Raw genomic sequence first — 26,663 nt, 5'->3', positions numbered from 1 at the left:
AGTCGACACCAAGGCATATCATAATTAGAGGCAAAGAGATAATCTTAAAAGCAGCAAGAGAGAGACAGTTGATTACCTACAACGCAGCTCCCATAAGGCTATCAGCTCATTTCTCAACAGAAATTTTGCAGGCCAGTAGGAAATGACATGAAATACTCAAAGTGATGAAAAGCAAGGATCTACAACCAAGACTACTCTATCATCAAGGCTATCATTTAAAATTGAAGATGAAATAAAGAGCTTGCAAGAACCAAAAAAAAAGTAGAAGAGTTCATTACCACCAAACCAGTATTATAAAAAATGTTAAATGGTCTTCTTTAAGAAGAAGAAAGAAAAGGGGGGGGGGGGGGCGAGGGAGGGATAAAGAATAAATTGGGAATGAATAAGTACCTATCAATAATAAATTTAAATGTAAATAGATTAAATGCTCCAATCAAAGGACATAGGGTAGCCCTAGCCAGTGTGTCTCAGTGGTTAGGGCGTCTATCTGTGGATTGAAGGGTCCGGGTTCAATTCCTGCCAAGGGCATGTATCTTGGTTGCAGGCTCGATCCCTGGCCCCTGTTGGGGCACATACGTGTGGCAACTGATGTGTCTATTTCGCATCTGTTTTTCTCTCTCCTTCCCTTCCACTCTCTCTGAAAAGCATGGAAAAAATATCCTTGGGTGAGGATTAAAAAAAAAAAAAAAAGGGTAGCTGAATGGATAAAAAAACATAACCCATATATATGCTGTCTACAAGAGGCCCACCTTAGAGCAAAAGATATACAGAGACTGAATGTGAAGGTATGGAAAAAAATATTCCATACAAATGGAAATAAAAAAAGCTGGAGTAGCTATACTTATATTAGAAAAAACAGACTTCAACACAAAGTCTATAGCAAGAGACAAAGAAGGACACTATATAACAATAAAGAGAGCAATCCAACAAGAGAATATAACCCTTGTAAACCCTTATGCATCTAACATAGGAGCACCTAAAAATATAAAGCAAACCCTGATGGACATAAAGGGAGAGACTGACAGTAACACAGTCATAGTAGGGGATTTTAACACCCCACTGACATTGGTGGATAGATCTTCCAGACAGAAAATCAACAAGGAAACACACAGAACATTTTCTAGGATAGATGACATGCTAGGACACAAAACAAGTCTCAATAAACTTAAAAAGAATGAAATCAGCCCTAGCCGGTTTGGCTCAGTGGTTAGAGCATCAGCCCACAGACTGAAGAGTCCTGAGTTTGATTCCAGCCAAGGGCATGCACCTCAGTTGCAGGCTTAGTTCCTGAGTGAGGGAGGCAACCAGCCGATGTGTCTCTCTCATGTTGTTTCTCTCTCGCTCTCTCTCCCTTCTACTCTCTCTGAAAAGCAATGAAAAAAATATCTTAGGTGAGGATAACAAAAAGAATGAAATCACATCAAGCATCTTCTCTGACCATAATGCTATAAAACTGAAAATCAATCACAAGAAAAAAACTAAAAAACACTCAAACACCTGGAGGCTAAATAACATGTTATTAAACAATGAATGGGTTAACAAGATCAAGGAGGAAATCAAAAGGTACTTGAAAACAAATAAAAATGAACACACAACAGTCCAAAATCCGTGGGACACAGCCAAAACAGTCCCAAGAGGGAAGTTCATAGTACTACAGACCTACCTCAAGAAGAAAAAAAAATCTCAAACACTAACCCTACACCTAACAGAATGAGAGAGTTAAGAGTACGTAGAAGAAGGAAATAATAAAGATTAGAGCATAAATAAATGGCATAGAGTCTAAAAAAACAATACAAAAGATCAATGAAACCAAGAGCTGGTTCCTTGAAAATATATACAAGACTGACAAACCTTTAACCAGACTTATCAAGAAAAAAGAGAGAGGACCCAAATAAATAAAATCAGAAATGAAAGAGGAGAAATAACAACTGATGCCACAGTAATACAAAGGATTGTTAGAAAATACTATTAACAACTATATGCCAATAAATTGGACAACCTGGGTGAAATGGATAAATTACTAGAAACATTTAATCTTCCAAAACTGAATCAAGAAGAATAAGAAAATCTGAATAGACCAATTACAACTAATGAAATTGAACCAGTAATGAAAAAACTCCCAGCAAACAAAAGTCTTGGACCAGATGGCTTCACAGGTAAATTTTACAAAACATTCAAAGAAGAGCTAACATCTATTCTTCTCAAACTATTCCAAAAAATCCAAGAGGAGAGAAGACTTCCAAGCTCTTTTTATGAGGCCAGCATTATTCTAATTGCAAAACCAGGCAAAGACACTACAAAGAAAGAAAATTATAGGCCAATATCCCTGATGAACATAGATGCTAAAATCCTCAACAAAATATTAGCAAACCGGATCCAGCAATACATTAAAAAGATCGTACACCATGATCAAGTGGGGTTTATTCCAGGAATGCAAGGCTGGTACAATATTTGCAAATCAATAAACGTGATACATCACATAAATAAAGACAAAAATCACATGATCATATCAATAGATGCAGAAAAAGCATTTGATAAAAGTCAGCACCGATTTATGATAAAAGCTCTCATCAAAGTGGGAACACAGGGATCATATCTCAACATAATAAAGGCCATATATGACAAATCCACAGCCAACATCATACTCAATGGGCAAAAACTAAAAGCGTTTCCCCTAAGATCAGGACCAAGACAGAGCTGTCCACTTTCACCACTCTTATTCAATATAGTACTGGAAGTCCTAGCCACAGCCATCAGACAAGAAGAAGAAATAAAAGGCACCCAAATTGGAAAAGGGGAAGTAAAACTGTCATTATGTGTATATGACATGATACTAAACATAGAATACCCTTGAGACTCTACCGAAAACTACTAGATCTAATAAATGAATTCAATCAAGTAGCAGGATACAAAATTAATAGTCAGAAATTGGTGGCATTTTTATATACTAATAGTGAACTATTAGAAAGAGAAATTGAGAAGACAATCCCATTTACTATTGGAGCAAAAAAAATTAAGGTACCTAGTAATAAGTTTATCCAAGGAGGTAAAAGACCTGTACTCAGAAAATTATAGGATACTGAAGAAAGAAATAGGGGAAGATACAAATAAGTGGAAGCATATACTGTATTTATGGACTGGAAGAATTAACATCATTAAAATATCCATACTACCCAATGCAATCTATAGATTCAAAGCAATTCCTATTAAAATACCAATGGCATATTTCACAGATCTACAACAGATATTCCAAAAACTTATATGGAACCAAAAAAACCCAAAATAGCCTCAGCAATCTTGAAAAAGAAGGAAAAAGTTGGAGGTATCACACTACCGGATATCAAACTATACCACAAGGCCACTGTAATCAAAACAGTCTGGTACTGGCACAAGAACAGGTATATAGAGCAATGGAACAGAACAGAGAGCCCAGAAATAAACCCACACCTTTATGGTCAATTACTATTCAACAAAGGAGGAAAGAACATACAATGGAGTAAAGACAGTCTCTTCAAAAAATAGCGGTGGGAAAATTGGACAGGTGCATGCAAAAAATTAAAACTAGATCACCAAGTTACACCATACACAATAATAAACTCAAAATGAATAAAAGACTTAAATGTAAGTTGTGAAACCATAAAATTCTTAGAAGAAAATATGGGCAGTAAAATCTCAGACATCTCTCGTAGCAATGTATTTCCCAATATATCTCCTAGGGCAAGAGAAACAAAGGAAAAAAATAAACAAATGGGACTACACCAAACTAAAAAGCCTCTGCACAGCAAAAGAAACCATCAACAAAATAAAAAGGGAACCCACTGCATGGGAGAACATATTTGTCAATGACACATGATAAGGGATTAATTTCCAAAGTATGTAAAGAACTCATACAACTCAACACAAGAAGACAAACAGCCCAATTAAACAATAGGAAAAGGACCTGAATAGACACTTCTCCAAAGAGGACATTCAGATGACCAATAGATACATGAAAAAATGCTCAACGTCACTAATATCAGAGAAATGCAAATTAAAACCACAATGAGATATCACAAAATAGATCCAGAGACATGGAAGCACGGAACAAACTGATGAATCTCAGAGGGAAGATTCTTTTAGCCATGAAAGAATGGCTACCATCAGTATATCAACAAACAAGTGCTGGCGAGGGTGTGGAGAAAAGGGAACCCTGGTGCACTGCTGGTGGGAATGCAGACTGGGGCAGCCACTGTGGAAGACAGTATGGAGTTTCCTCAAAAAATTAAAAATGGGACTATTGCCTGGAGGGGCATGGTTCAGCGACTGAACCTCGACCTAGGATCCAGGAGATTGTGGTTTGATTCTGTGGCAGGGCACATGCCTGGGGTGTGGGCTTGATCCCCAGTGGGGGGCGTGCAGGAGGCAGCTGATCAATGACTCTCTTATCATTGATGTTTCCATCTCTCCCTCTCCCTCTCTCTCTCTGAAATCAATAAAAGATATATTTTTAAAAAAAGGGATTTAAAAAAAAAATTATATTTATTATTGAAAGTATTACAGTTGATGTCCTCTTTCTTTCCCACATTTACTCCCTCCACCCGGGCCTACAGAACTATTGCCTGTGTCCATAGGTTATGCATATATGCATATAAATTCTTAGGTTAATCTCTCCCTCCTCACCTCACCCCCCACTTCCCTCTGAGATTCATTAGTCTGTTCCATGCTTCCATGTCTCTGGATGTATTTTGTTCATAGCAGCGCTATTTATAATAGCTAAGATTTGGAAACAGCCAAAGTGGCCATCAGTAGATGAGTGGATAAAAAAGCTGTGGGACATTCACACCATGGACTGCTACTAGGCCGTAAAAAAGAAAACCTTACCTTTTGTGACAGCATGAATGGACCTGGAGAGGATTACACTAACTGAAATAAGCCAGTCAAAGAAAGACAAACACAGTGTGATCTCACTTATATATGGAATATAATGAACAAAATAATTTAACAAACAAGAGAAACAGAAGCATAAATACATTGAACAGACTGACAGCTGTCAGAGGGGAGGGAGTTGGTGACTGGGTGAAAGAAGGTAAAGGGATTAAGCATATATATATTGAGAGAGAGAGAGTGTGAGAGAGAGAGAGAGAGACACACACACACACACACACACAGACACTGCAACAGTACGGTGATAGCCTGAGGGGAAGGGGGTGGGGGAAGTGAAAGAAGGCAAAGGGCAGATGAACTGGGATGGAAAGAGACCTGCCTTGGGCAGTGAGCACATGATGCAACATGCAGAGGAAGTTTTGTTGAGCTGTACAGTTGAAAGCTACATTGCCTTATTAACCAATGTCACTCCAATAAATTCAATTAAAAAACACACACACACAAATATGGTCCAGGAGTAAATTCAGCATAAAATAAATGCTAATGAAAGTAAAAAATGAAAAAGCCCCAAACCTAGGAATTCAACTATATAGTGACTGTACATGCCAAATTACCTGTTGTCTGTTATCCCATCTGATTTAGCACTTATCCCAAACAAATAATTTACACAGTGTGTGAGATACCCATGTGCAGTGAATGGCGTGCTTACTTTAACCTGTGATTAATGAAAGATAACCAGAGACCCTTTCAGTCAAAGCAGCATATCCCTGTGAATTCTGCCAGCTGCTCGACATTCCAGCCAGCGAAGCCAGAGCCTCTGTCTTGGCCTATGAGATTCATGAAGCTGTCTGACTGCATGTCAGTGGGATCAGTGGGAAACATGGAAAATTATAGGTTATGCTATATGTACATGACATAGTGTGGGAAAGAGATGCTGAGTAGTCTTGCTGAGAGTAGCTTGAATTCTCTTACAACATTGGTTTTGTTATTTATTACATAATGTAAATATATAACCATTTTACTGTTTGATATCAGTTTTTTATTTGCTAGTAAATCCCTTTAGCTGTAAAGAGTTAAAAAATGGTATGTTTGATGTAAAATTAAGTAGAGTTTCTCAAGAAAGTTGATGGATATGATACTTGCAAAGTTAATTGGCATTGACCCCCCCTCATGGGAACCATCACGATGTCAATGTCCCACATGAAAATCAAAAGACATAAATCTGCTGTAGAACCTCAGGATCTACTTCCAAAGTCTGTGCTTATTTTGAAAAGAGTGCATCCAAAGACAGTGCTTTACCTTGTGCAGCTACAGAAGGTCCACTTTCAACATTATGTGGGTATGACTTGACTTTTCATTTAGATCAAATGAGGTTCCTTCGAGTTATACTTTTTTATTATAATTTTTTTAATAATCAAAAGAAACCTCTAATGTGTTGGCTCCCGTAGCACAAAAGAACTTTGTAAACAGTTAAATGAAGCCAGTTTTACATCAGTGTCTTCAGATGCTTCAAACAGAAAATCAGAGTAAGTTAATTATAATAATGACTTGGTTTTTTTGGTTTGATTCTTCATGGAATCAGAGCAAAGCCTTTGGATATTCAATCTTGGAAGATAAAACCTCTGACATTAAAATGAATATTAGTATAAATTCAGTTTACAAATTAAACAATTGAATGTAAATTTTTTGGTTTTGTAGTGATAGTATAAATGCAAATTTGGTGGAGCACAACATCTGAGTAAAGATAACTTTCTTAGTTAATTGAGAAATTTAAAGAGAAATGCACTTAAAATTGTTTGACTATACCCAAACAAGCTATGATATTTTATTAATTAAAATAAGAGCTGTAGTTGTGCAAAGTTGAGTATTTTTATGTATTCACAGAAAAATTGAACTGCAAAATTTTTACAATGACATGGATGCTTAATGAAATAAATTCTTCAGCATAGTAGTATATGTAGTCTTTCTACACATCACCAACCAGAATTTTAAAAATGCTTGAGCCCTTGAAGAACTATTTCGTATATCAAACAATGCGTCCTACAATGATACTGAAACTTTTTTTGGTAAATGAGCCATCTAATTTTTGGTTGACTTTTTTTCAAAGTAGTTGAAAATTTTTTTTAAAGTATCTGAAATATGGAATGCCAAAGAACTTAAGTTTTTGAAGATTTAGTAAATAGCAAACAAGAAGACATTGAAATTTACCTGTATAAAAGCAAGGGAATAATTTAACATATTATATAATGAGAGTTCAAAATGTGTATAAGATTTAAGTTTAAATTATATAATCATGCTTTAGAATATCTCAATGTATATTTTGACGGCGCTTCTATTTTTAACTAAGTAAAATTTTCTTCTCTACCAGAATTAAATGATATCAAGAAGGTCTAAGATTTTGTAGCATCTAAATTTAGTAATACATCCAAAAGAATCATAAATAGAAAAAAATGTGAAGTTGAAAAGACAGTCCCTATGAAAATATTTGGGTCACAATATTAGCCTATTTCAACACAAAAAAACTGAAACTGAGAACATCCTCCATTCAGTAAAACTGGCTGTGAGCATAACAGGTACCTCAGCACCTATAGATATTTTCTCAATTAAAAAAAACAGGGTCATAAAAGACGGATTAAAGGTGTTAACAAGTTCAAATTGATTAACCATAAAATACAGTTTTAAAAGAGACTGTAGATAATTTTGAGAAAAGTTAAGAAGACTATTTTAATAAAATAGTTCTTAAAAGAATAAAAAATTCATTAGAAAAATACAGGGGTATGTAATGAAGATAGATATGGGTAAGAAACTGATTAAAGTATGTGACTATGTATCCAAAATTATATTCTGCTTATGTTGTCTTTTAATGTTTTGGTAATAAAGTAGTTTTTTTTTTTAAAAAGTTGGTTTAATGTACATAGGCATGTTATTTTAATATTTTAAATAGTTTCATTTTTAAAGTAGTTTGTAACAGAATTATTTTATAGGCCTACAAAAATGGTAATGTTAATTTATTGATCAATAAATAAAGATTTCAAATAAATATATAACTTTAGTTATTCTAGTGCTCCCTTTCATTCTCAAAAGTGCACCAGTTCAGACAGTAAATTATGTGTTCACCCTAATTTTAGATGAATCAACAAGTTTCTTAAAACACTGACTTTTTATAATGGTAAACTGGAAGGAACCAGGGCACTGATTATTTCATGTGTCTGACAGGTATGTGATGGAGGTGTCCACAGGTAGGGAAAGTTAGAACAAAAAGGAAGCCAACAAAGAAGGAAAGAAGGAGGAATCATAAATATCTTCTCACACATAAAAACCAAAGTTTCTACAAAGAGATAAAAAGTGTTAAGCTAATGTATGGATCTTACCTGCAAATGCACTAGGAAGATCACTTGAAACTGGATTCTGAAACTTGATGAACTTATCTGTCCACCATGTAATTCCATTCGCTAGCATTGGGACTTCCACATATATAGATGAATTAAGGTTGTACAAAAGAATGATGGTATCTGTAAGGAAATTAAAAATTGTGTTAGAGATGCAAGCAAGCATTTTTGCCACCCTCTGATATGCAAAGCTAGAAATGAAAAATAAAACAGGGTTATAGCAGGCTCTCAACATGCCTACCTCCCATAGATGCTGGAATTACAATACTATTTTTATATGAAATTTCTTGCCAAGGCCCAATTATTGAAAAATACTCTTAAGCACCATTGAACTCATGTCCCTAACTACTCTGACACTCTAGTAAGAAAGAACTTACTTGCAAATGAGATACTGTAAGTCAGTGGATAATGAATACAAAATTAAAAAAAAAAAAATACGGCCCCTCTGCTGCAGAAATGATCTTCTGAACATTTAGGTTACACACTTATGAAAGGGCACAGCATGGAGATAGAAAAAAATCCACCTACCATTGAACATGCTGTTGGCAATAGCTCCACAAGGACAGATGGGGGTTCCATTGTGGGTCTTTCTAAATGAATTGCATTCTCCAACATCCTGGATACAAGAGGATACATGATTGAAAAGTGCTTTTGCTAAACTTCCTTGAAATGTTGAAAGTGAGAACACTGGCAACGTAAATTTCCCCACACTGATTTATTGGCACAGACCAAGATTATGGACTACTAACTGATTTTCTCCAGGCTTCCAGCTCACTTAGACTAGAAAATCTTTGTGTTTTGGAGGGTGTGTGTGTGCGCGCGTGCACACACATGCAGTTTTTTTCCTCATTAACAATACATAGCATGCCAAATATGTCTGTAGGAAGGAACTGTACCTTGCTGGCTGTGCTAAGTATCACCCTAAGTCTATACTGGAATACATTTTAAAACCTGCTTTTATTGAAGTGCAATTTATATTCCAAAAAGTATAAAAATCATGAGCCTATAGTGAGATGACTTATCTACCTAAACCAGAATATAGTTTTAAAAGAATGGTTGCTAAAAATAATTTATCACTCTTATATAATAATGTCAGTATAGAAAAAAGGTTTCCTCCTTGCTTTTCTTGCTAATATGCTAAACATCATCTATCAAGAATAAAATTTTGCATTCCTAGGTCTGCAAGGGTATCCAATTAAACCAAAGGGTTTTATTCAAGTGGAGCCCAACTTCTTTAAATTTGGCTGGACTGAAGGCCCCAATTATAGGAAAGACAATGCTAGATACAGTGTGAGCCAGATTAAGACAAATCTCTCAGTTACTATCAACATGGTTGGTGATTCCATCAACTAAAACGGGCAACTTTAAAGATAACTACAGAAATTATGTGTGAAGAAATAATACTGAAATCTAATTAATGTGTCAGTCTAGTATGCCATCAACTTTAACAAACAAACTCCTGAACTGTGTTGAAAAGTACTTGAAGATTTGCCCTTCTGACATATTCAGTATTACCAAGATTTGAACAATCCAATATGTATCCAATTTTAATATAAAGTTCTGTAAAATAAAGAAAATGGTTGGTGCATGAAAGGATAGGCATTTAATCAGACAAGATTCTCATAACTGCTCTGAAGAGGGAAAGTTCTCCTTTTCTTAACAGCAGCTATCTTGAATACCCAGCCCCTTCAACTTTCACAAGAATGAAATGGACAGTTCTGTTTTGTAAAACCTTGGCTCTTTTATATATGTATATATATCTTCATTGATTTCAGAGAGGGGAAGGGAGAGGGAGAGAGAGAAACATCAATGATGAGAGAATCACTGATCAGCTGCCTAGCCCGCAACCCGGGCATGGGCCCTGACAGAGAATTGAACTGCAGTCTCCTGTATCCTAGGTCAGTGCTCAACTGCTGAGCCATACCCGGCTGGGCAAAACCTTAGCTTTTGAATTTGTTTTCCATACTCTTAGACTGAAAGATCCATCTGGTTTAAAAAAAAAAAAAGAGTATTATGCCAAAGTAAAGCCTTACCTTTATATTTCTACCCATCAGTTGGCTGTTACTTCTGGAGAGAATATATCGATAAAGGTTCTGATGGAAACCATACAATTTGTAGTACATATAAACATTACCCTGTAAAGGAGAAAAGCGAAAAGTAAGATGAGAGTAAGAAAAATAAACTGGAATATTAATAAACATAGGCAGGATTTTCAAAATATAAAAAGTCATAAAGAAAAATATGATGGGAACTGAAAAGTTTCTTTATGTCAAATAGAAACTCAAGAAATCCCTTTTAAGAATCAATGTTGGAGCCCTGGCAGAGCGGCTCAGTTGGTTGGAGCACCATTCCATGCACCAGAAGACTGCGGGTTCGATTCCCGGGCAGGGCACAGACCTAGGTTTTGGGTTCAATCCCCAGTTGGGGTGTGTACAGGAGGCAACTGATCAATGTTTCTCTCTCACATTGACCTTTCTCTCTCTCTGCCTCCTCCCCCTTTTTAAAATCAATAAACATAGCCTTGGGTGAGGATTTAAAAAAAAAAGTGTTGCTTGCCTGAATTAAAAAAAAAGTCAGTGTTGGAAAATCCTGGTCTATAAAGAATTATTAGAATGACTAAATCACTTATTTTTAATACTTTTATAAGGGCTACTGCATTCCTGCCTTGAAAATGTTTTATAATCAGGCTTTGTATTCTCAATATATAAAATTTGATTTTACAAATATTATTTCCCAGCAATACTAGGAAAAATATTTTCCTAAGGGTTGTGGTAGGTAGGCATCAAAGTCATGTGATTTCAAAGCAAACCCATGAAGCATAATTTAAAATTGGAGCCACTGAGCATATTCAGGTGTGTGCGCATTGGGCATGTGAAAGGCATGAGACTGGCTCTTTGTGGTCCAGCTCCCAGTGTTTCTGTCTTTTTATCCCTAGTATCTAGCACAGTACCTGGCATATAGTACTTGCTCAAGAAATGGCGAACCACTTGTATGGACAAAAAATGGAATAATTCACTGATCCAAAAAAAGGTGATTTTCCCCTTAGCTATAAGTAGCCTGGCTGCCATAAGAGGCAAGCCTTTTCACGTATACTGCTGTAGGAGAACGCCCAGCCACAGGCTACGCTCATGCTTCTACCTTCACGGTAGCATACCACGGCCCTGGAAATTCTCTACGCAGACTTGACAAAGATTTTACTATCGGCATATATAATGCAAATAGAAATGTCCAATGTAGCTGTTTATAATTAATATATGAGCTACCTCCAAAATAATAAGGCCTGCATCCAAAACTGTATGACAGCTTAACATTTATTTAAAGTGCCTCCCACATGTTACGTGCTCTATTCAGTGCCAGAACTACTAAAGTATTCCTTTACAGTTCCCTGAGTCAATTGATTTTCTTACTCTGCAAGAACAGCATTTGGAAAGGCTTTTGGCCCCACCCTAAAGACCTTCAAGAGGTTAAGTATGGAAAACAGGGGCTGGTACCCAGGGCAGGTTGGAAATAAAGGTCATGGTAAGTGTGGCCAGTTACAGAAAACAACTGGCGAGCTTCATCACTTTTAAGAGGAAAATCTTGAGAACACCAAGAAGGGGAGATGCTGGGCTGCAACAGGGGCACGCTGCAACATAGTAAACAGAGAGCATGGATGTGAAGTTGAATAAGCCAGGAGTAGCAGGAATGACTGATTACATTTCCTCACCCAAAGGGGAAACCTCTATTGTTGACCCTGAACTACAGAAAATATGAAATCCACAGAAAGGAATTTACCATACATTTTCTTGGAAGCTAAAAAGAGAATCCTACTTACCCAAAGCTATATATTCATATAGATGATAAAATAAACAGGCAGAGAACACACCACACTAGGGACAGGAGTGTTTTCATAACCTTTTTTTAATGGTTCTTTGTCCAAGTTTTAGCTTAACAAGGCCTCAAAGATTGTCACCTTTTTGATTAGTCCTGGAGGCACATACTTTATGGAGTTTCTTCTATTTACACCAGTGGCTCTCAGTGCAGGATTCTGAGGTTAAGGCGAAGTCTCATGTGGACTCATTGCCAAGCGCCCGTCCTGTGTGCTAACTGGTGAGAAGGCCCTGTGATTGCCCTAAGCAGTTGGTTGGGTTTTTACGGGAAAGCCATTGCCTGAAAGGAATGGTTAGCAGCTGGTAACAGTTCATTTGCCTTTGGGGTTTCAAAGGATACAGATGGGAACTGAAGCCCTTTAAAGGTTTTATCCTTTGGATCTTTTTCTTCAAAACTTTGAATACTCTGAGCCCCAAAGAAGGAACAACCCTGCTTGACATACTGATTTCAGTCTTCTGACTTCCAGAGCTGTGAGAGAACAAATTTCTGTTGTTTTAAGCCTCCCCTCCAAATTAAGCAACGTGAACTTTTACTTTGGGGGGCAGCATGGGGAGCTGAGGAAGGCTCTTGCTGTGGAGAACTAGAATTTTGACCTACAGTAAAAGGACACACATTTGTAAAACTTCCCCATGGCTTTATATAGATTTCAGTTATAACCCAAGTACAACTCAGTAATTTCCTTGCAATTTATGCCTGATTTACAAAAGTGATTAGAGCTACCCATAATCAATACAGATGAGTTCAGAATATTACTGATACTAACATGCTTTCTTCTGGGATCAAGGGGGAAAATAAGAAAGAGACACATAAAACCAAAGCCTCCTAGAACATAAAGCCATATAATTTAGCACTTTATTTTTCTTCCATTCATTTAATATTCTAGGGAACATTTTCTGAGCATCTGCCATGTGAAACACACTGTGCTATGCACCATGGAGGAAATGAAGATTCATGCGATCATTCAGTAAACATTAATCGAGCACCTACAGTGTGCCAGGCCTTGTTACCAGTGCTTGGGATACAACAGTGAAAGACAACAAGCCCTACATCTGTATAATAAACTGTTAATTTCTATAATATATTAGAAGGCGCTAAAAGCACTATGGAAAACATTGAACTTACAGCATGGTAACAAGGATCAGGAGTGCAGGGGTGGAGTGAGCAGACAAGCTGCAGTATGAGACAGGCTGGCCAGCGTAGGCCTTACTGAGGTGAGAACTGAGCCAAGACCTGAAGGAGGCAGGGAAGTAGTCAAGCAGATATCTGGTAAGAGAGCGAGGCAAGACCATGTCCAATTTGTTTGAGGAATGAGGAGTCCAGTGTGGCTGGTGTAGGGGTGCATGGAAGAGAATGGAGAGATCGGGTCGCAGGGGAAACAGGAATCCAGATCATGTAGGGCCTTGTAAAGCCTTACGCCTTTTCACGTAGTGGAAACAGGAGCCATTGCAGGGATTTTTAAGCAAAGGAATAATTTCCTCAAATGACTTCTGCTTTAAAAGCTTACTCTAGCCCGGCCCGGCATGGCTCAGTGGTTGAGCATCGACCTAGGATCCAGGTGATCGGGGTTCGATTCCTGGTCAGGGCACACGGCCAGGTCGTGGACTGGATCAATGACTCTCTCATCATTGATGTTTCTGTCTCTCTCTCTCCCTCTCCTGTCCTCTCTCTGTAAATAAAATAAAATAAAAGCTTACTCTAGCCTGGCTGGCATAGCTCAGTGGTTGAATGTCGACCTATGAATCAGGAGGTCACAGTTCGATTCCCAGTCAGGGCACATGCCCGGGTTGTGGGCTCCATCCCCAAGAGGGGGTGTGCAGGAGGCAGCACATCAGTGGCTCTTAACATTGATGTTTCTATCTCTCTTTCTCCCTCTCCATTCCTCTCTCTGAAATCAATAAAAACATATTTTAAAAAAATAAAATAAGAAGCTTACTCTAGCTGCTCTGTTGCGACACCGATATAAGCAGGGAGACCTGTTAGGAGGCTGTTGCAGAAATTCAAGGGAGAGTTGAATGTGGCATGGAGCTAGGTAGCAGTAGCAGAGGGGAGGAGTGGGAAGACTCTGAATACATTTTGAAGGTAGAGCAAGCAGGGTGGACTGGATGTGAGATGTTAGAGAATGGGAGGAGTCAAGAATGACTTCTGGGCCTTTGGCTTGGGAACCAGAAGGATGGAGCTGCTATCAGCTGAGGCTGAGGTCTGTGGGTGGAATGGGGTGTTTTCTGGTGGGGAGAAGTGGGTGTCAGGAGTTCAGTGTTGGAAATGTTGAGCTTCATATATCTGTCAGTGATCCAAATTTTGACACCAGGAAGGCAACTGGAAATACAAGAAAGGATAGTGGAAGAGAGGTTTGGGCTAGGGATATAAGCGTTGGAAATGGATGGCATTTAAAGCCCAGAGGTTGATGACATTTCCAAGGAAGTGAGTGCTTATTAGAGAGGAGAAGAAGACTGGGGACTAAGACTACAACCCTGCAGATCTCAATACAGAGATTGAGGAAAAGAGGAGGAACAGCAAAGAAACCAAAGAAGGGCAGCCAGAGAGCCAGGAGGAATTCCAAGAGAGCGGTGTCCTGGAAGCCAAGAGAAGAAAGTATGTCAGGGGTGAGGGAGTGACCCACCACCTGTGTCTGGTGGGCTGACGAGGCGCGGAGGACTCACTGCTGGGCTTATCCACATGCAAGTCATTGGTAGTCTTGCAAGTTCACTGAGCCTTCTGAAACTTTCTTAAGAATGCACTTCTAAGACCCTAGCTGTCTTCTTTTTCTCCCTCTCTCCCTCTCCCCTTCCCACCTCTTCCCTTCCCTCTCCTCTATGGGGGCCGGGGCGAGCTGTGTTGTGGTCTGACGGCTCTCTCAGTCTCCTCCAGCTCCCTCCCCACTTTTCCTTACAGGCAGTTCCTCCAATAAATCTCTTGCATGTCTAATCCTGTCTTGGCATCTGCTTCTCAGAGGACCTGGACTAACACACACAACTTTAATCAGCCCAAGAGCAGGGACTCCCTTAATATTTCTTTGACATTTCTCACAGTGCCTGACAACCAGGCCAAGACCTGACTTAGGGATTAGGTAACTGCATATGTAGAATGACTTGGGGGGACCCAAGAAGAATCCCATCAGGTGTGTGACCCCTGACACTAACTCACTGTGTGACCTTGGTCAAGTAACTTAACCTCTTAGCTCATTAATTTTCTCACTCTAAAATGAGTGGTTAGATTCTGTGATCTCTACGATCCCCTCTTGTGCTGACATAGGATTGATGTTAAGAATTATGTTACAAAGTTGGGTAGGTAAAGAATCTGGAAACTTAGAAACAAAAGAGAACAAAATTCCAAAGGGTAAAAAGGGGGAGGAGTCGCACATGAACTCAAAACGCTGTAAGACTCCCCTCAGCCCTACCTTGCCTTATTTTTTGTATTCAGTTTTGGGAAGCATTAGGTGGAAATCATGAAATAGGAGGAGGTCAGCATATAGCTGATTGAAGGCACTTGAATTTCACTTACTTGCATTTTCTCTGGCAGGTAGAAAGGAATGGTGCAGGTGCATCCTTTGTTAAAATTAATGGCATGTTCCCGCAGTTTTGCACAATTTGCACATGTATATGTGTAATTAATCTGTCAGGTAGGGAAAAGAACAATTAAGAAGACTTGACTTTGGGTGATGGATACATTGCAATATACAGAAGGTGTATCATAGACCCGCACACTTGAAACCTATATAATCTTATTAATCAATGTCACATCAATATGTTTAATTTAAAAAAAAATTACTTGCGTATGTATCTAAAGTCAAGCCCTGAGTCCACCAGTCTTCAGGCTGCCTGGGTCAAGGGCATGTGGTCTGGCCACGAGTAAAGGGCAGCCCACTGTTCAGGACCAATGTTCCTGCGGTGGTCGGAGGAGTGGGCCTTCATGCAGCCTTTCATTTTGGGATCTGTGGCATCTTGCCACTGACCAGTGTTTTTATTGCATATTTACGTAACCTGTTGCGACGAAGCCTTATGCCTGGATCATAAAGAGGTGTCATTAGGAAAGTATTAGTCAAGGTCTCCTAAGAAGTGGGCCTATGGCTTGGGTCTAATCAGCTTTATGGGGAAGTCACTACACTGTTTTTCCATTTTATTGTATGGAAAATATTTATATTAATGAATTCTTCTACACGGCATCTAGAGGACATTATTAAAAAAATCATCAAACAGGAGACATATCAAGATGGCGACGTAGGTAACAGCTGCACCCGCCACCTCCCACAACCACATCAAAATTACAACTCAAATACAGAACCACCATCACTCAGAGCCTCCTGAAACCTGGCTGCACAGAAGCCCCACAACCAGGGAGCTGAAGAAGCACCGAGAGCGGGAGGAGGGGCGGAGATGCGGGCGGATCGCGGCTGAATCGCGGAGACGCGGCCGCGGGCCCACACCCGGGGCTGCCATTTAAACCCGGGAGGAAATCTCGGCGGTGGGGGTTTCCCGGAGGAGTGAGGGGACCAGCCCCACAGCAGGCCCCCAGCCCAGGGCTCCAGGGCCAGGAAGAGACGTCCCCACAACTCCGGGCTGTGAAACCAGCGGGGACTGTGGCTGAGGGTCTCGGAGGCTGCGGGAGCCCCAGCAGCTCCTCCTAAAGGGCCCGGCACGGACTCACCCGGACGCTCCCTCTGAGCCCAGCGCCGGGCAGCAGCCTGAAAGGACCTGGGACACTCGGGGAGGAACTAACCTGCCTGAGATCTGGGCGAGAGGCGGAGGGGCGGCTTCCTCCCAGGCAGAAGGGCTGGCGGAGGCCATGGCTCCTTTGGCGAGTCCTCCCCGCACACAGCCGGCAGGCAGACGCCATGTTTGAGTCGCCAGCACCTGACTCTCACCTGTGGCCCCGCCCCGTGATTCCTGGAGGCCCCGCCCCTCCCCACCTGCAGCTCATCCAGGCCATTTCCAGGGGCTTTTCTGTGCAAGTGGCCTCTCGAGCCCCATGCTTAGGACTTTCCTAAAATCTTTCAAATAAGCAGCAGCGTGCCCCATACAGCTTGATAAGGGGCCCCAGGCCGGGCACTAGCGGCAGCCTGCATTGGCTCATAGCTTGGCCTCTCCTGGACACCTCCAAGCCCAGCACAAGTAGCAGCCAACTACAGTTTGCTGGGTGGCCCTGGGCAAGGCACAGTCAGAGGCTGACTTTGCACCTCCCGGGAGGCCCCAGAGACAGCGCACCTGGTGGTCAGACTTGGACACACTGGATTACAACCCTACCACATCCACGAGTGACACACTCAAGGGGCGCACTTGGTGAACACCAAAGCTCCACTGAAGTAAATCCTGCTCCATAGGGGTGTCTCCAGCACAGCAGCTCTTTGGCTGTACTTGCAGCTGGTCCTCACAGCTGATTGGCCTGGGGGTCAGTTCCTCCAAGGGATGCCAACAGCAACCAAGTCTTAACTACAACAGGACAGTGCACACAGCCCACACAGGGGAGCACCTAGAAGGCCCAGCTCAGGGGACTGGGGAGGCTGAGCCACTGGACCCTACAGGACACCTACCACACAAAGCCACTCTACAAACTCCAGGAGACATAGCAGTTCTACCTAATGCATAGAAACAAATACCTGGAAGCAGCCAAAATGTGGAGGCAAAGAAACATGTCACAAAGGAAAGAACAAAAGAAATCTCCAGAAAAGGAACTAAATGAAATAGATCCAAGCAAGCTAACAGATAGAGAGTTCAGAATTTTGTTTATAAGGATGTTTAAACAGACTATTAGGGAAATAACTGAGAAAATCAATTACTTAATAAAGTACCAATTTGAAATGAAGGCTACACGAACTGAAATGAAGAATAATTTTCAGGGAATAGACAGTAGAGTAGAGGACGCTGAGAATCAAATCACCAATTTGGAACATGAGGAAACAAAAAGGACCCAACCAGAAGAGCAAAAAGAAAAAAGAATCCAGAAATATGAAGATAGTATAAGGAGCCTCTGGGACAACTTCAAGAAGCTCAACATTCATATTATTGGGGTGCCAGAAGGGGAAGAAAGAGACCAAGAAATTGAAAACCTATTTGAAAAAAAAATGACAGAAAACTTCTCCTACCTTGGGAAAGAAATAGACTTACAAGTCCAGGAAGCACAGAGGGTCCCAAAGAAGAGGAACCCAAAGACGCCCACAGCAAGATACATCATAATTAAAATGCCAAAGGTTAAAGACAAGGAGAGAATCTTAAAAGCAGCAAGAGAAGAGCAGTTAGTTACCTCCAAGGGAGCACCCATACAACTGTCAGCAGATTTCTCAAAAGAAACCTTGCAGGCCAGAAGGGACTGGCAAGAAATATTCAAAGTGATGAAAAACATGGAACTACAACCAAGATTGCTCTACCCAGCAAAGCTATCATTTAGAACTGAAGGTCAGATAAAGAGCTTCACAGATAAGAAACAGCTAAAGGAGTTCATCAGCACCAGACCAGCACTACAGGAAAAGTTGAAGGGTTTTCTTTAAGAAGAAGCTAATGAACAAAAGAATCTGACGAACTAAATAGATCCAGATACACTGACGCATGCAACAGATGATCATATTTCAGAGGAAAGAGGGAAGGGGGGTGGAGGGTGGGAAGAGATTAACCAAAGAAGTTATATGCATATGTGTATAACCCATGGACACAGTCAATAATGGGGTGAAGGCCTGGGGAGGGGCTGGGAGCAAAGTGGAGGGGGTCAATTGGGGGGAAAAATGGGACACCTGTAATACTCTCAACAATAAAGAGAAATTTAAAAACAATCATCAAACAGAGGAAAATAACTGTTTCCAAAATGTAGGGTTATCAACATATGTGGAATAATTCTGATTTTAAAATGTTGTTACATTCTGTTTTTTAAAAGTTGAATTCTTTGAAAATGGTAGAGCGGACTTTTTAAAAAGGGCATTGTGTCCCAAATGAGCAAATCCCGTGAGCTCTGGCTGAAGGACTCCATTGTGTGAAGGTGAGCTTAATTGCTGGGGAGGGAAGCTGCTGGGAGCTGGAGAGGGTCGCAGAAAATATAAATAGGAATAGGAACAGGAGGAGTGGGGCCTGAACTGATGTCCTCCTTTCTAAAGTCCTCACTGTTTGCTATAATCCATTCTTTCAGTAACTTTGTGGTGATTATGTTCTGGGCACAGTATAAGGGTTGTGGGGACCATGAACAAGTCAGGCATGGCTGAGCTCTCTGTTCCTATCACACACTGTCCTACCTACTCTCTCATTAGCTCACTGAGGGCAGAAGTCAACTTTTAATTACCTGCCTCATCTGCATACCCCACAGAATTCTTAGCACCTTCACACACTCCTGAATGTTAAATCAACGTTGACAGGCTTGGCCTTCACAATTTTGCCACTAATCACGTGGGGGAGAGGGAACAGATCAGCTTTCCATGGCTGCCTTTGGAGTGAAGGTCACACAGCCTGGGATGTCTGGGAATCTGCTCAGAGTTGATTTAGATAAGACGTTTACTTAATTCATTAGACTGAATATGGGCATGGCCCTTTTAACCTTAGACCAGCTCTTCCCAGACAAGCTTCTGGGGCTCTCATCCTCCAACAGCTTGTTAATCATATGGACAAAAGGCTTGTGACTGAGGGGTGTGCCCTTGGCTTCAGCTTTCCTCACTGAGTATAACTTGGTTTATTTTGCTAAGTGTCCCTAAGAGGCCAGAAAGATTTGGGTTGGTTCTTGCCTTTCAGAGACTGAAGTGATGAACTCAGAGTTCATTTGCAAAGGGAAAGACACTATGCTTGAAAGTGGGGCAAAACTGAAGACGTCTATCTTTGGCTTTTCGCTCTTCTTTTTTTAAATATTCACCAGGGGATATGTTTTTATTAATTGTTAGAGAGGAAGGAGGGGTGGGGAGGGGAGAGAAAGAGAAACATGGATATGAGAGATGTGAGAGAAACATCGATCGGTTGCCTCCTATTTGTGCCCCTACCGGGGATCAAACCTGCAGCCTTTGGTGTGTGGGATGAATCTCCAGCCAACTGAGCCACCCAGCCAGGGGCTGGCTCTTCACTCTTCCTATTAATATGATTCATGGGCACCTGGCAGTCACTTGGCCTTGCCTCTGCTCCCACCTCTATAAAGTGCTTGCTCAATCCTCTGCCAGCATAAAAACCTGACTTTTCCCAGACCCTGTAAATAAGTATGGCTGAGCCAAGCAGTGTGAGAGATTTATCCTCAGGAGGGAAACGGATGAATAACACACAGGCTCTGTCACCACAGGCACCTGCCAGCCAAAACAGGGATGTTCCAGTCTCATTTAGTTCCCCGGTGAGGGGATGTTCTCAAATGGACCACTCATTTACAGTCCCAAAGTAGAAAATTCTTAGAAATTGCATTAAACACATAAGAAGAGACAAACCTCTATTTCCTTGATGCTCTTGGCAGACAATATGAGGATGATGCCCATGACAAGGCAGAATGCTCCCGTGGCAAAGAAGCCAGACAGGACCTTGGTGGCCGAGAGCTGCAGCCGGTAGGCCGGTAATCGCTGCTGCTTAAAGGCAGAGTTGTCTGGCAATCGGGACAGCTGTGTCTGGGATTGCCTGTCCATTTGGGTCCTGCAGGTGACTGAGATAGACTTTTAAGACATGTATAACATTACTACTCACAGTAACCCCTCATAATGACAATATTAAGAATGAAGTGAATCTTCCTTCGTAGCTGCAGTCTTCCAGCTCCCTGAGTCATTTCTTTTTTTTCTGAATCATTTCTTAACCAGACCTGACATCCAGGAGGAGCACAATTTTCTTCAATCAGCCACTACTAGGTATATTTCACTGAGGTTCAAAAGCTTGTGCTACATGCCATGCTGAGGAACACTCCCCAGCAATCTGGGTAAACCAACATCTGGTGACACTGGGAAGCAGTTCTAATGGGCTACTTCTGGGATGTGGTGACTAATTCAAGGCAAGACCTTCCTGAAATGGGGAAAATAAATTTAACTTTAAAAATCTGCCTAAACCCTTAGAAATACAAAAAATATAGTAGTATATTTTTTTTCCAAAGGTGGCTATCCCATGACATGAATATAAATTAAGTTGGGAACATGCTCTCAGATTACAGCTAACTTTGCTATTTGTGATCATGAGAAAGAGACGCAAACAGGGATTGTAGAACACAGATGGTTAATCTCAACTTCCATTTTTTCATCCACAAGAAAGACTAGAGTAAAAAAACCGTAGATTAAAACATCTCTCCTAACCCTTTCCCAAGTGTATGCTTTGGAGTAGCCCAAATGAGGCAGAAGAAAAAGACAGATAACAATGAAATGTCCAATATTATAATATGGTATTACTGCTTTGGTTTTGTCCCCACCCCCCTACTTACTAGCAACCCACTAACATCATTTTCATTAGGCTGTTACTTCCTTTCTGTTCTTTAAGGTGCATTTAAGATGTAGATTTAGGATTTTTTAAAAATTAGGTGAGTTTCTAATCTTCCTCTTTGGTTAACATCAGGCAGGGAAACCATGCTGGACTGTTTCTGTATTAAAGAAGGCAATGGCTTTGGCAAATGCATCTAGTTTAAAAGAATATAAAATAAATGCAAATACACTAGGAGGTTTTGAATTCAGAGTCAGAGCTCCCACCTGCAAACTTGGGGAAGAGCACAATACCAATGGAAACTCTTCAGCATGTAATTAGAATCCAGCTGGGAGGCCGCAGCCAGTGTAGTGTGGCTGTTGGTTATCAGGCAGCCTTGTTAAGATGGCAGTGAACACTTCTAATTTACATCTACTATTGGTTTACCTAAATAAACATGGTCAAGGGCTTGGGTTTAAAAGCCAGTAATAGCTTATAAGATTAGAGTATGTGTGCAAGGTTGGCCCACAAAATATCAGGGGTGTTTTAATCTAGGTCTTTACCTAACATTGGTTGGGATTATACTACTATAGATAAATGCCTAGCAAAAGGGTCATGCATAGTAGTGAACCAATAAGAACTGTATTTCTTGGGCTTTTTTAAAACAACAAAACCAAACTAACCAAAATCCCAAACTAAAGGAGGTTCACAGCTAGTATGCTAGGGTTCTCCAGAGAAACAGAACCAATAGATTATATACAGGGTGGGGCAAATGTAGGTTTACAGTTGTGAGTGTGCGAAAGTTTATTCTTGTATTATTTATTATTGTATTATTTTCAATACCAACTGTATATCTACTTTTGCTCCACTGAAAGAGAAAGTGAGAGAGGAAGAGAGGAAGAGAGGGAGGGAGAGAGACAGAAAGAGAGGGAGAAGGAAAGAGATTATAAGGAAGGGGCTCACGTGATTATGGAGGAGGCTGGAAAGTCCAAACTCTGTAGAACTGGTGTCCCAATTTGAGTCTGAAGGCCGAAAGCTGCTGTAGAACCAGCAAGAGCTGCTGTCCCAGTTTGAAGGCCATCAGCCAGGAAGAGCTGATATTTCAGTTGGAAGGCAGAATTCTTTCTTACTTGGTGGGGGGATGGGAGAGGGGGCCTCAAACTTTGTTCTATTTAGGCCTTCAACGGATAGAATGAGGCTACCCACATTATGGAGGGCAATCTGCTTCACTAAAGTCCACCAATTTAAATATTAACCTCATCCAAAAATACCCTCATAGAAACACCCAGAATAATATTTGATCAACTATCCGGGCATCCTGTGGCTCAGACAAGTTGACACATAAAATTCACCATCACAGGTAGTAAGAAAAATATTTCTGGGGCAACATTCTTTCTTGAGAGATCACCAGATACACATTTTATAGGTATTTTTGTATTTACATATTTCTCACTTTTTAAGTAAACCTATTTCAAGCACACAGTTCTACTCCATAGGCTCTGCTTTTCACATTTCTAGAACGGTTCCTCAACTTCAGCAACATCCACCTTTGGGCCAGATGTCTTTGTTGTGAGGGGCTGTCCTGTAGGGCTGTAGAATGTTTAGTAGTATCCCTGGAGTCCACCCACTAAATGTGTCACAGCCCCCTACTAGATGCCAGTAGTAGCCCCCTAGTTGTGACAACCAAAAATGTCCCTAGACATTACAAATGGCCCCTGGGGGGCAAAATCTCTTCTGGTTGAGAGCCACCGCTCTAAACTGATATGGACATGACTATCTGTTGGCAGCTGTTGTGTTGCAGTCATTAGAAAGTTCAGAGAGTGATTTTTAAAGTCCTTGCTTTCATTTCTCTTTTAACCACTGTGTAGATAGCCTCCTCGGGCATTACCAGTCATCTAATATATATGGAATTGCTTCATATTTTACCGCCTTTTCCTATTAACTGCTGGGATGCAAATGTACTAAATATGAGTATACAATCAGCAAGTGGTTATATGTGTGTGGTTTTGGTAAATCAAGAGTGGCTTAGTGGATTGGTCTGAATTCTGAAATGCACAGACTAGATGTCTCAATTTCCAAATCTGTCCTTTTATACAATCATGCTTGATGTTTTCTTCCAGATAAATCTAAGACACATTAATTGATAGGAAGTTAAATGCCTGTCTTAGGAAAGCATGTTGCTCTATTTTTTCTTACTATTGGTCAAGGACGTCTCACATGTTAGGATTGAAGAGATGAAAACAACAGGGCTAAGTTTGGCCACAGTTGAGTACATTTTCATTTTGTGGTAGCTTCTTTTTCTTTTTCCTCTAACTGGTTGGGCCTGAGTCAGGTCCTGCAGAGTGGAAGTTAATTTTTTTCCCTTTGAGTTCCTGAGTATGGCTTCCAGACAACAGAGGTGTACTAGCAGCAAGTCACCGGTGTGCAGAAATGTGCTTGCTGGAGTATGATTTGCTAGACAGCCAGGCTCTTTAAAATTTCATAGTATTCAAATGTGGAATTTTATATACCAGTAGTGGCATCTTTTTAAAATTTGATTTATATACCTGGATCCCTGAAAAGGCAATCAATGGTATCCAGAAGTGAATATGGGAGATCTGGGCATTCCTGGTTCTGCTACTTAAAACTGTGTGTCCTTTCTGAGATTCAGTTTCAACATTTATAAAATACAAATAATAATACTTTTCCTTTAGGACTATGACAACGATCAAACATCACAGATTATATGTAAGTGAAAGCCCTAAATATTGCTTGACACAGATGGGTAAACAACAAACATTATTTAAATGAGTAAAAAAGTATGTGAATTTGATTAACAAAATAACAATAGTACTGGGTTATAACTCAGAACAAAATAAACATTCATGAGTCCATAGTGATGTAAGTAAACAACTGAATAAACAAGTAAATGAAGAAAAGAGACAGCTCTTTCTTACAGAAGAATTCCAATTAATAAATGTTGAAGCAGTGAGGGAAACAGCAAAACACTACAGTAATAATGGTATCAGGCAAGAACTACCAACGTTGCTAAAATTAATAGGCAACGTATGAGGGAAAACAGGATATTTGTGTAGCCTCAAAGCATTTCCCCCCAATATAGATATTAATTACAAAGGGAAAATTAGTAACTTTACAGGAGAGAAATTCAGCAACATTACTCTAACCAGGTGAATAAGGTTCACATCGCTAGTAATAAGATGAATTAACATTACACATCCCTGCTTTGATGCATCAAAAGGACGCATTACTTCTGTGGTATTCTGGCCAAAAATGCAGAAAACAACTGACAAACTCAAACTGAAGAACATTCTATAAAATACCTGATCAGTACTCTTCAAAAGTGTCAAGGTCATGACACAAAGGGGAGATTGAGGGACAGTCACCAATCTGAGCAAAGTAAGGAGACAGGACAACTACATGCAAGGTGGGATCCTTGACTGGATCCTGGGATGGAAACCAGTGGAAAAAACAGTGAAACCGAATGAAGTCTGTAGTTTAGTTAATTGCACTGTAGCAAGACTGATTTCTTAGTTCTGATGACTACCATGGTTATCCATGATGTTAACACCAGGAGGAACTGGAGGAAGGACATATGGGACATCTCTATACTATTTTTGCAACCTTTCTGTTAAGTCTGAAATTATTTCAAAATAACAAGTTAAAAAATAAGACAGTTGTAGTTATATTGCTGACTTTTATGTTTACTAAGGCCACATACACTTTTAGCTCTACTACTTCTTCTACTACTGTCCCCTTCACGCTGGGACCAGGCTTTAGCTCACAAATCTGTTCCACGTGAACCATCCCATGGAATCCTCAACCATCCTGAGAAACGTCATTCCTGTTTCACAGCTGCTGAAACTGAGGCTCAGCGAGGGAAGCGTTTGCCTAAGATTGCCCAGCTGCTCTCTCCTTTAGTCTTGTACAGTCACATCAGAGGCCAGTCGGTGAGAGAAAAACAAGCTGGTGATACTTTATTATACAGGGAGTTGGCAATGGACAGATTCATTTTGGTCACACATTCCCAGGGGTCCACCTGGTGATGCAGCCAATGCAGTAAAACAGCAGCTGGTATTCACTGAGCGTCTGCAGTGTGCCCGAGCCACTGAGCGAGAGGCAAATCCCGCTACGAACACTGGAAGCTTCATGGGACAAAGACTTAGAAAAGGCCCAGCTTCAAGGATTCTGACTTGCACAGACTGAGGACTCCCATTTCCAGAAGTTCAAAAACTTCCTTTTTTATCTACATGAGAGAAAAGACAAAAAAAGGTTAAGATCAAGAAAAGATGGTGTTGGTGAATAAATTCAACCTTCTGGACGTCCTGGTATTTATGCAGCTGTTATGGCCAGAGTCAGGGACCGCAGAAATCCTAACCCACATTTTATTCAGAGCTGGAATATTTACACAAGTAAAGGAAGAGGTATTATATAAAACATCAGCTTCAATCAAGTGCTGTTTTGTTTGCAGCCACTCAGAATAAAAATCTCATACAAGAGAATCTCATACAAAGATAACCAAAGTGTGCCCAGATCATACATAAATTTCAATGTAGGATAACTGCTAATAATGACATCAACATAATAAAAATAACTATGGGTGACAAGGGTTTTTAGGTTACTCTTTCTCTATATTATTGCAGTTAGAAAGCTAGGGGTGGACTACTCAGATTTAATATTAAAACCAAAATAAAATATGGCCTCATGTGCTGGACATCAGTTTGGTTAAACCAATTTTAAAAAGCCAGTCAGTTCAGGAGGCAGCGCGCGCGTGTGTATGTGTGTGTGTGTGTGTGTGTGTATGTGTGTAGGAAACTGAGAAAATTGTCTCTTAACTTTAACTGATGTCTGATCTAATTCACTGATCAATTATAATCAGGTTTGGTCATTCTGTGGTAAATTAATTCATCTGCATGGTGGGAGGAGTAATCCAAGCCTCTTCACTAGTTACTGCTGTGCTTCATTCCTGGTTGGTGACCGGCAGCCCTGTTTACTACTGCACAGTTCCTTCTCTCTCCAATAGCTACCTGTAAACAATCGGCCAGATTGAAAAACTAGCCCCATGATAACATGGTGGGTGGAAAATCAATTTTTGCACATTATGATGGTAATGAATTACTTTCATAAATATATAACAAACTAATGCTGTGCCCACAGAGGCATTCAGTTTTAATCCACTGAGACATCAGAACATTTCCCCATCCCCCCCGACCAAAAGAGCCCTCTA

The 26,663-nt window shown here is 40.3% G+C and overlaps 2 protein-coding genes across 6 annotated transcripts in view; both read right to left on the bottom strand.

The window, feature by feature from the left end:
- Window positions 1-20,688, bottom strand: part of LOC308557492 (cell cycle control protein 50C-like) — a gene marked incomplete at both ends in the record, with an annotated part of 29,097 nt that extends 8,409 nt beyond the window's left edge. The window contains 5 exons of the mRNA XM_081137996.1: window positions 8,235-8,375; window positions 8,781-8,868; window positions 10,286-10,387; window positions 15,624-15,734; window positions 20,497-20,688. Coding sequence (XP_080994122.1) covers window positions 8,235-8,375; window positions 8,781-8,868; window positions 10,286-10,387; window positions 15,624-15,734; window positions 20,497-20,688 — 634 coding nt within the window. The remainder of the gene's footprint in view (window positions 1-8,234; window positions 8,376-8,780; window positions 8,869-10,285; window positions 10,388-15,623; window positions 15,735-20,496) is intronic.
- Window positions 20,689-25,387: 4,699 nt separating this feature from the next.
- The window catches only part of CMSS1 (cms1 ribosomal small subunit homolog), a 340,238-nt gene continuing 338,962 nt past the window's right edge, over window positions 25,388-26,663 (bottom strand). For all 5 annotated transcript variants that reach the window (XM_081139359.1, XM_081139360.1, XM_081139362.1 and 2 more), the window contains one exon: window positions 25,388-25,682. In XM_081139359.1, the coding sequence (XP_080995485.1) occupies window positions 25,599-25,682 (84 nt within the window). In that variant the 3' untranslated portion in view covers window positions 25,388-25,598. The remainder of the gene's footprint in view (window positions 25,683-26,663) is intronic.

The sequence above is a fragment of the Miniopterus schreibersii genome (assembly GCF_964146895.1).
Source record: "Miniopterus schreibersii genome assembly, chromosome: 5".
In the NCBI taxonomy this organism is placed as follows: domain Eukaryota; kingdom Metazoa; phylum Chordata; class Mammalia; order Chiroptera; family Miniopteridae; genus Miniopterus; species Miniopterus schreibersii.
The sequence above is the reverse complement of the archived record's forward strand: the minus strand, read 5'-3'. Positions and strand labels throughout refer to the sequence as shown.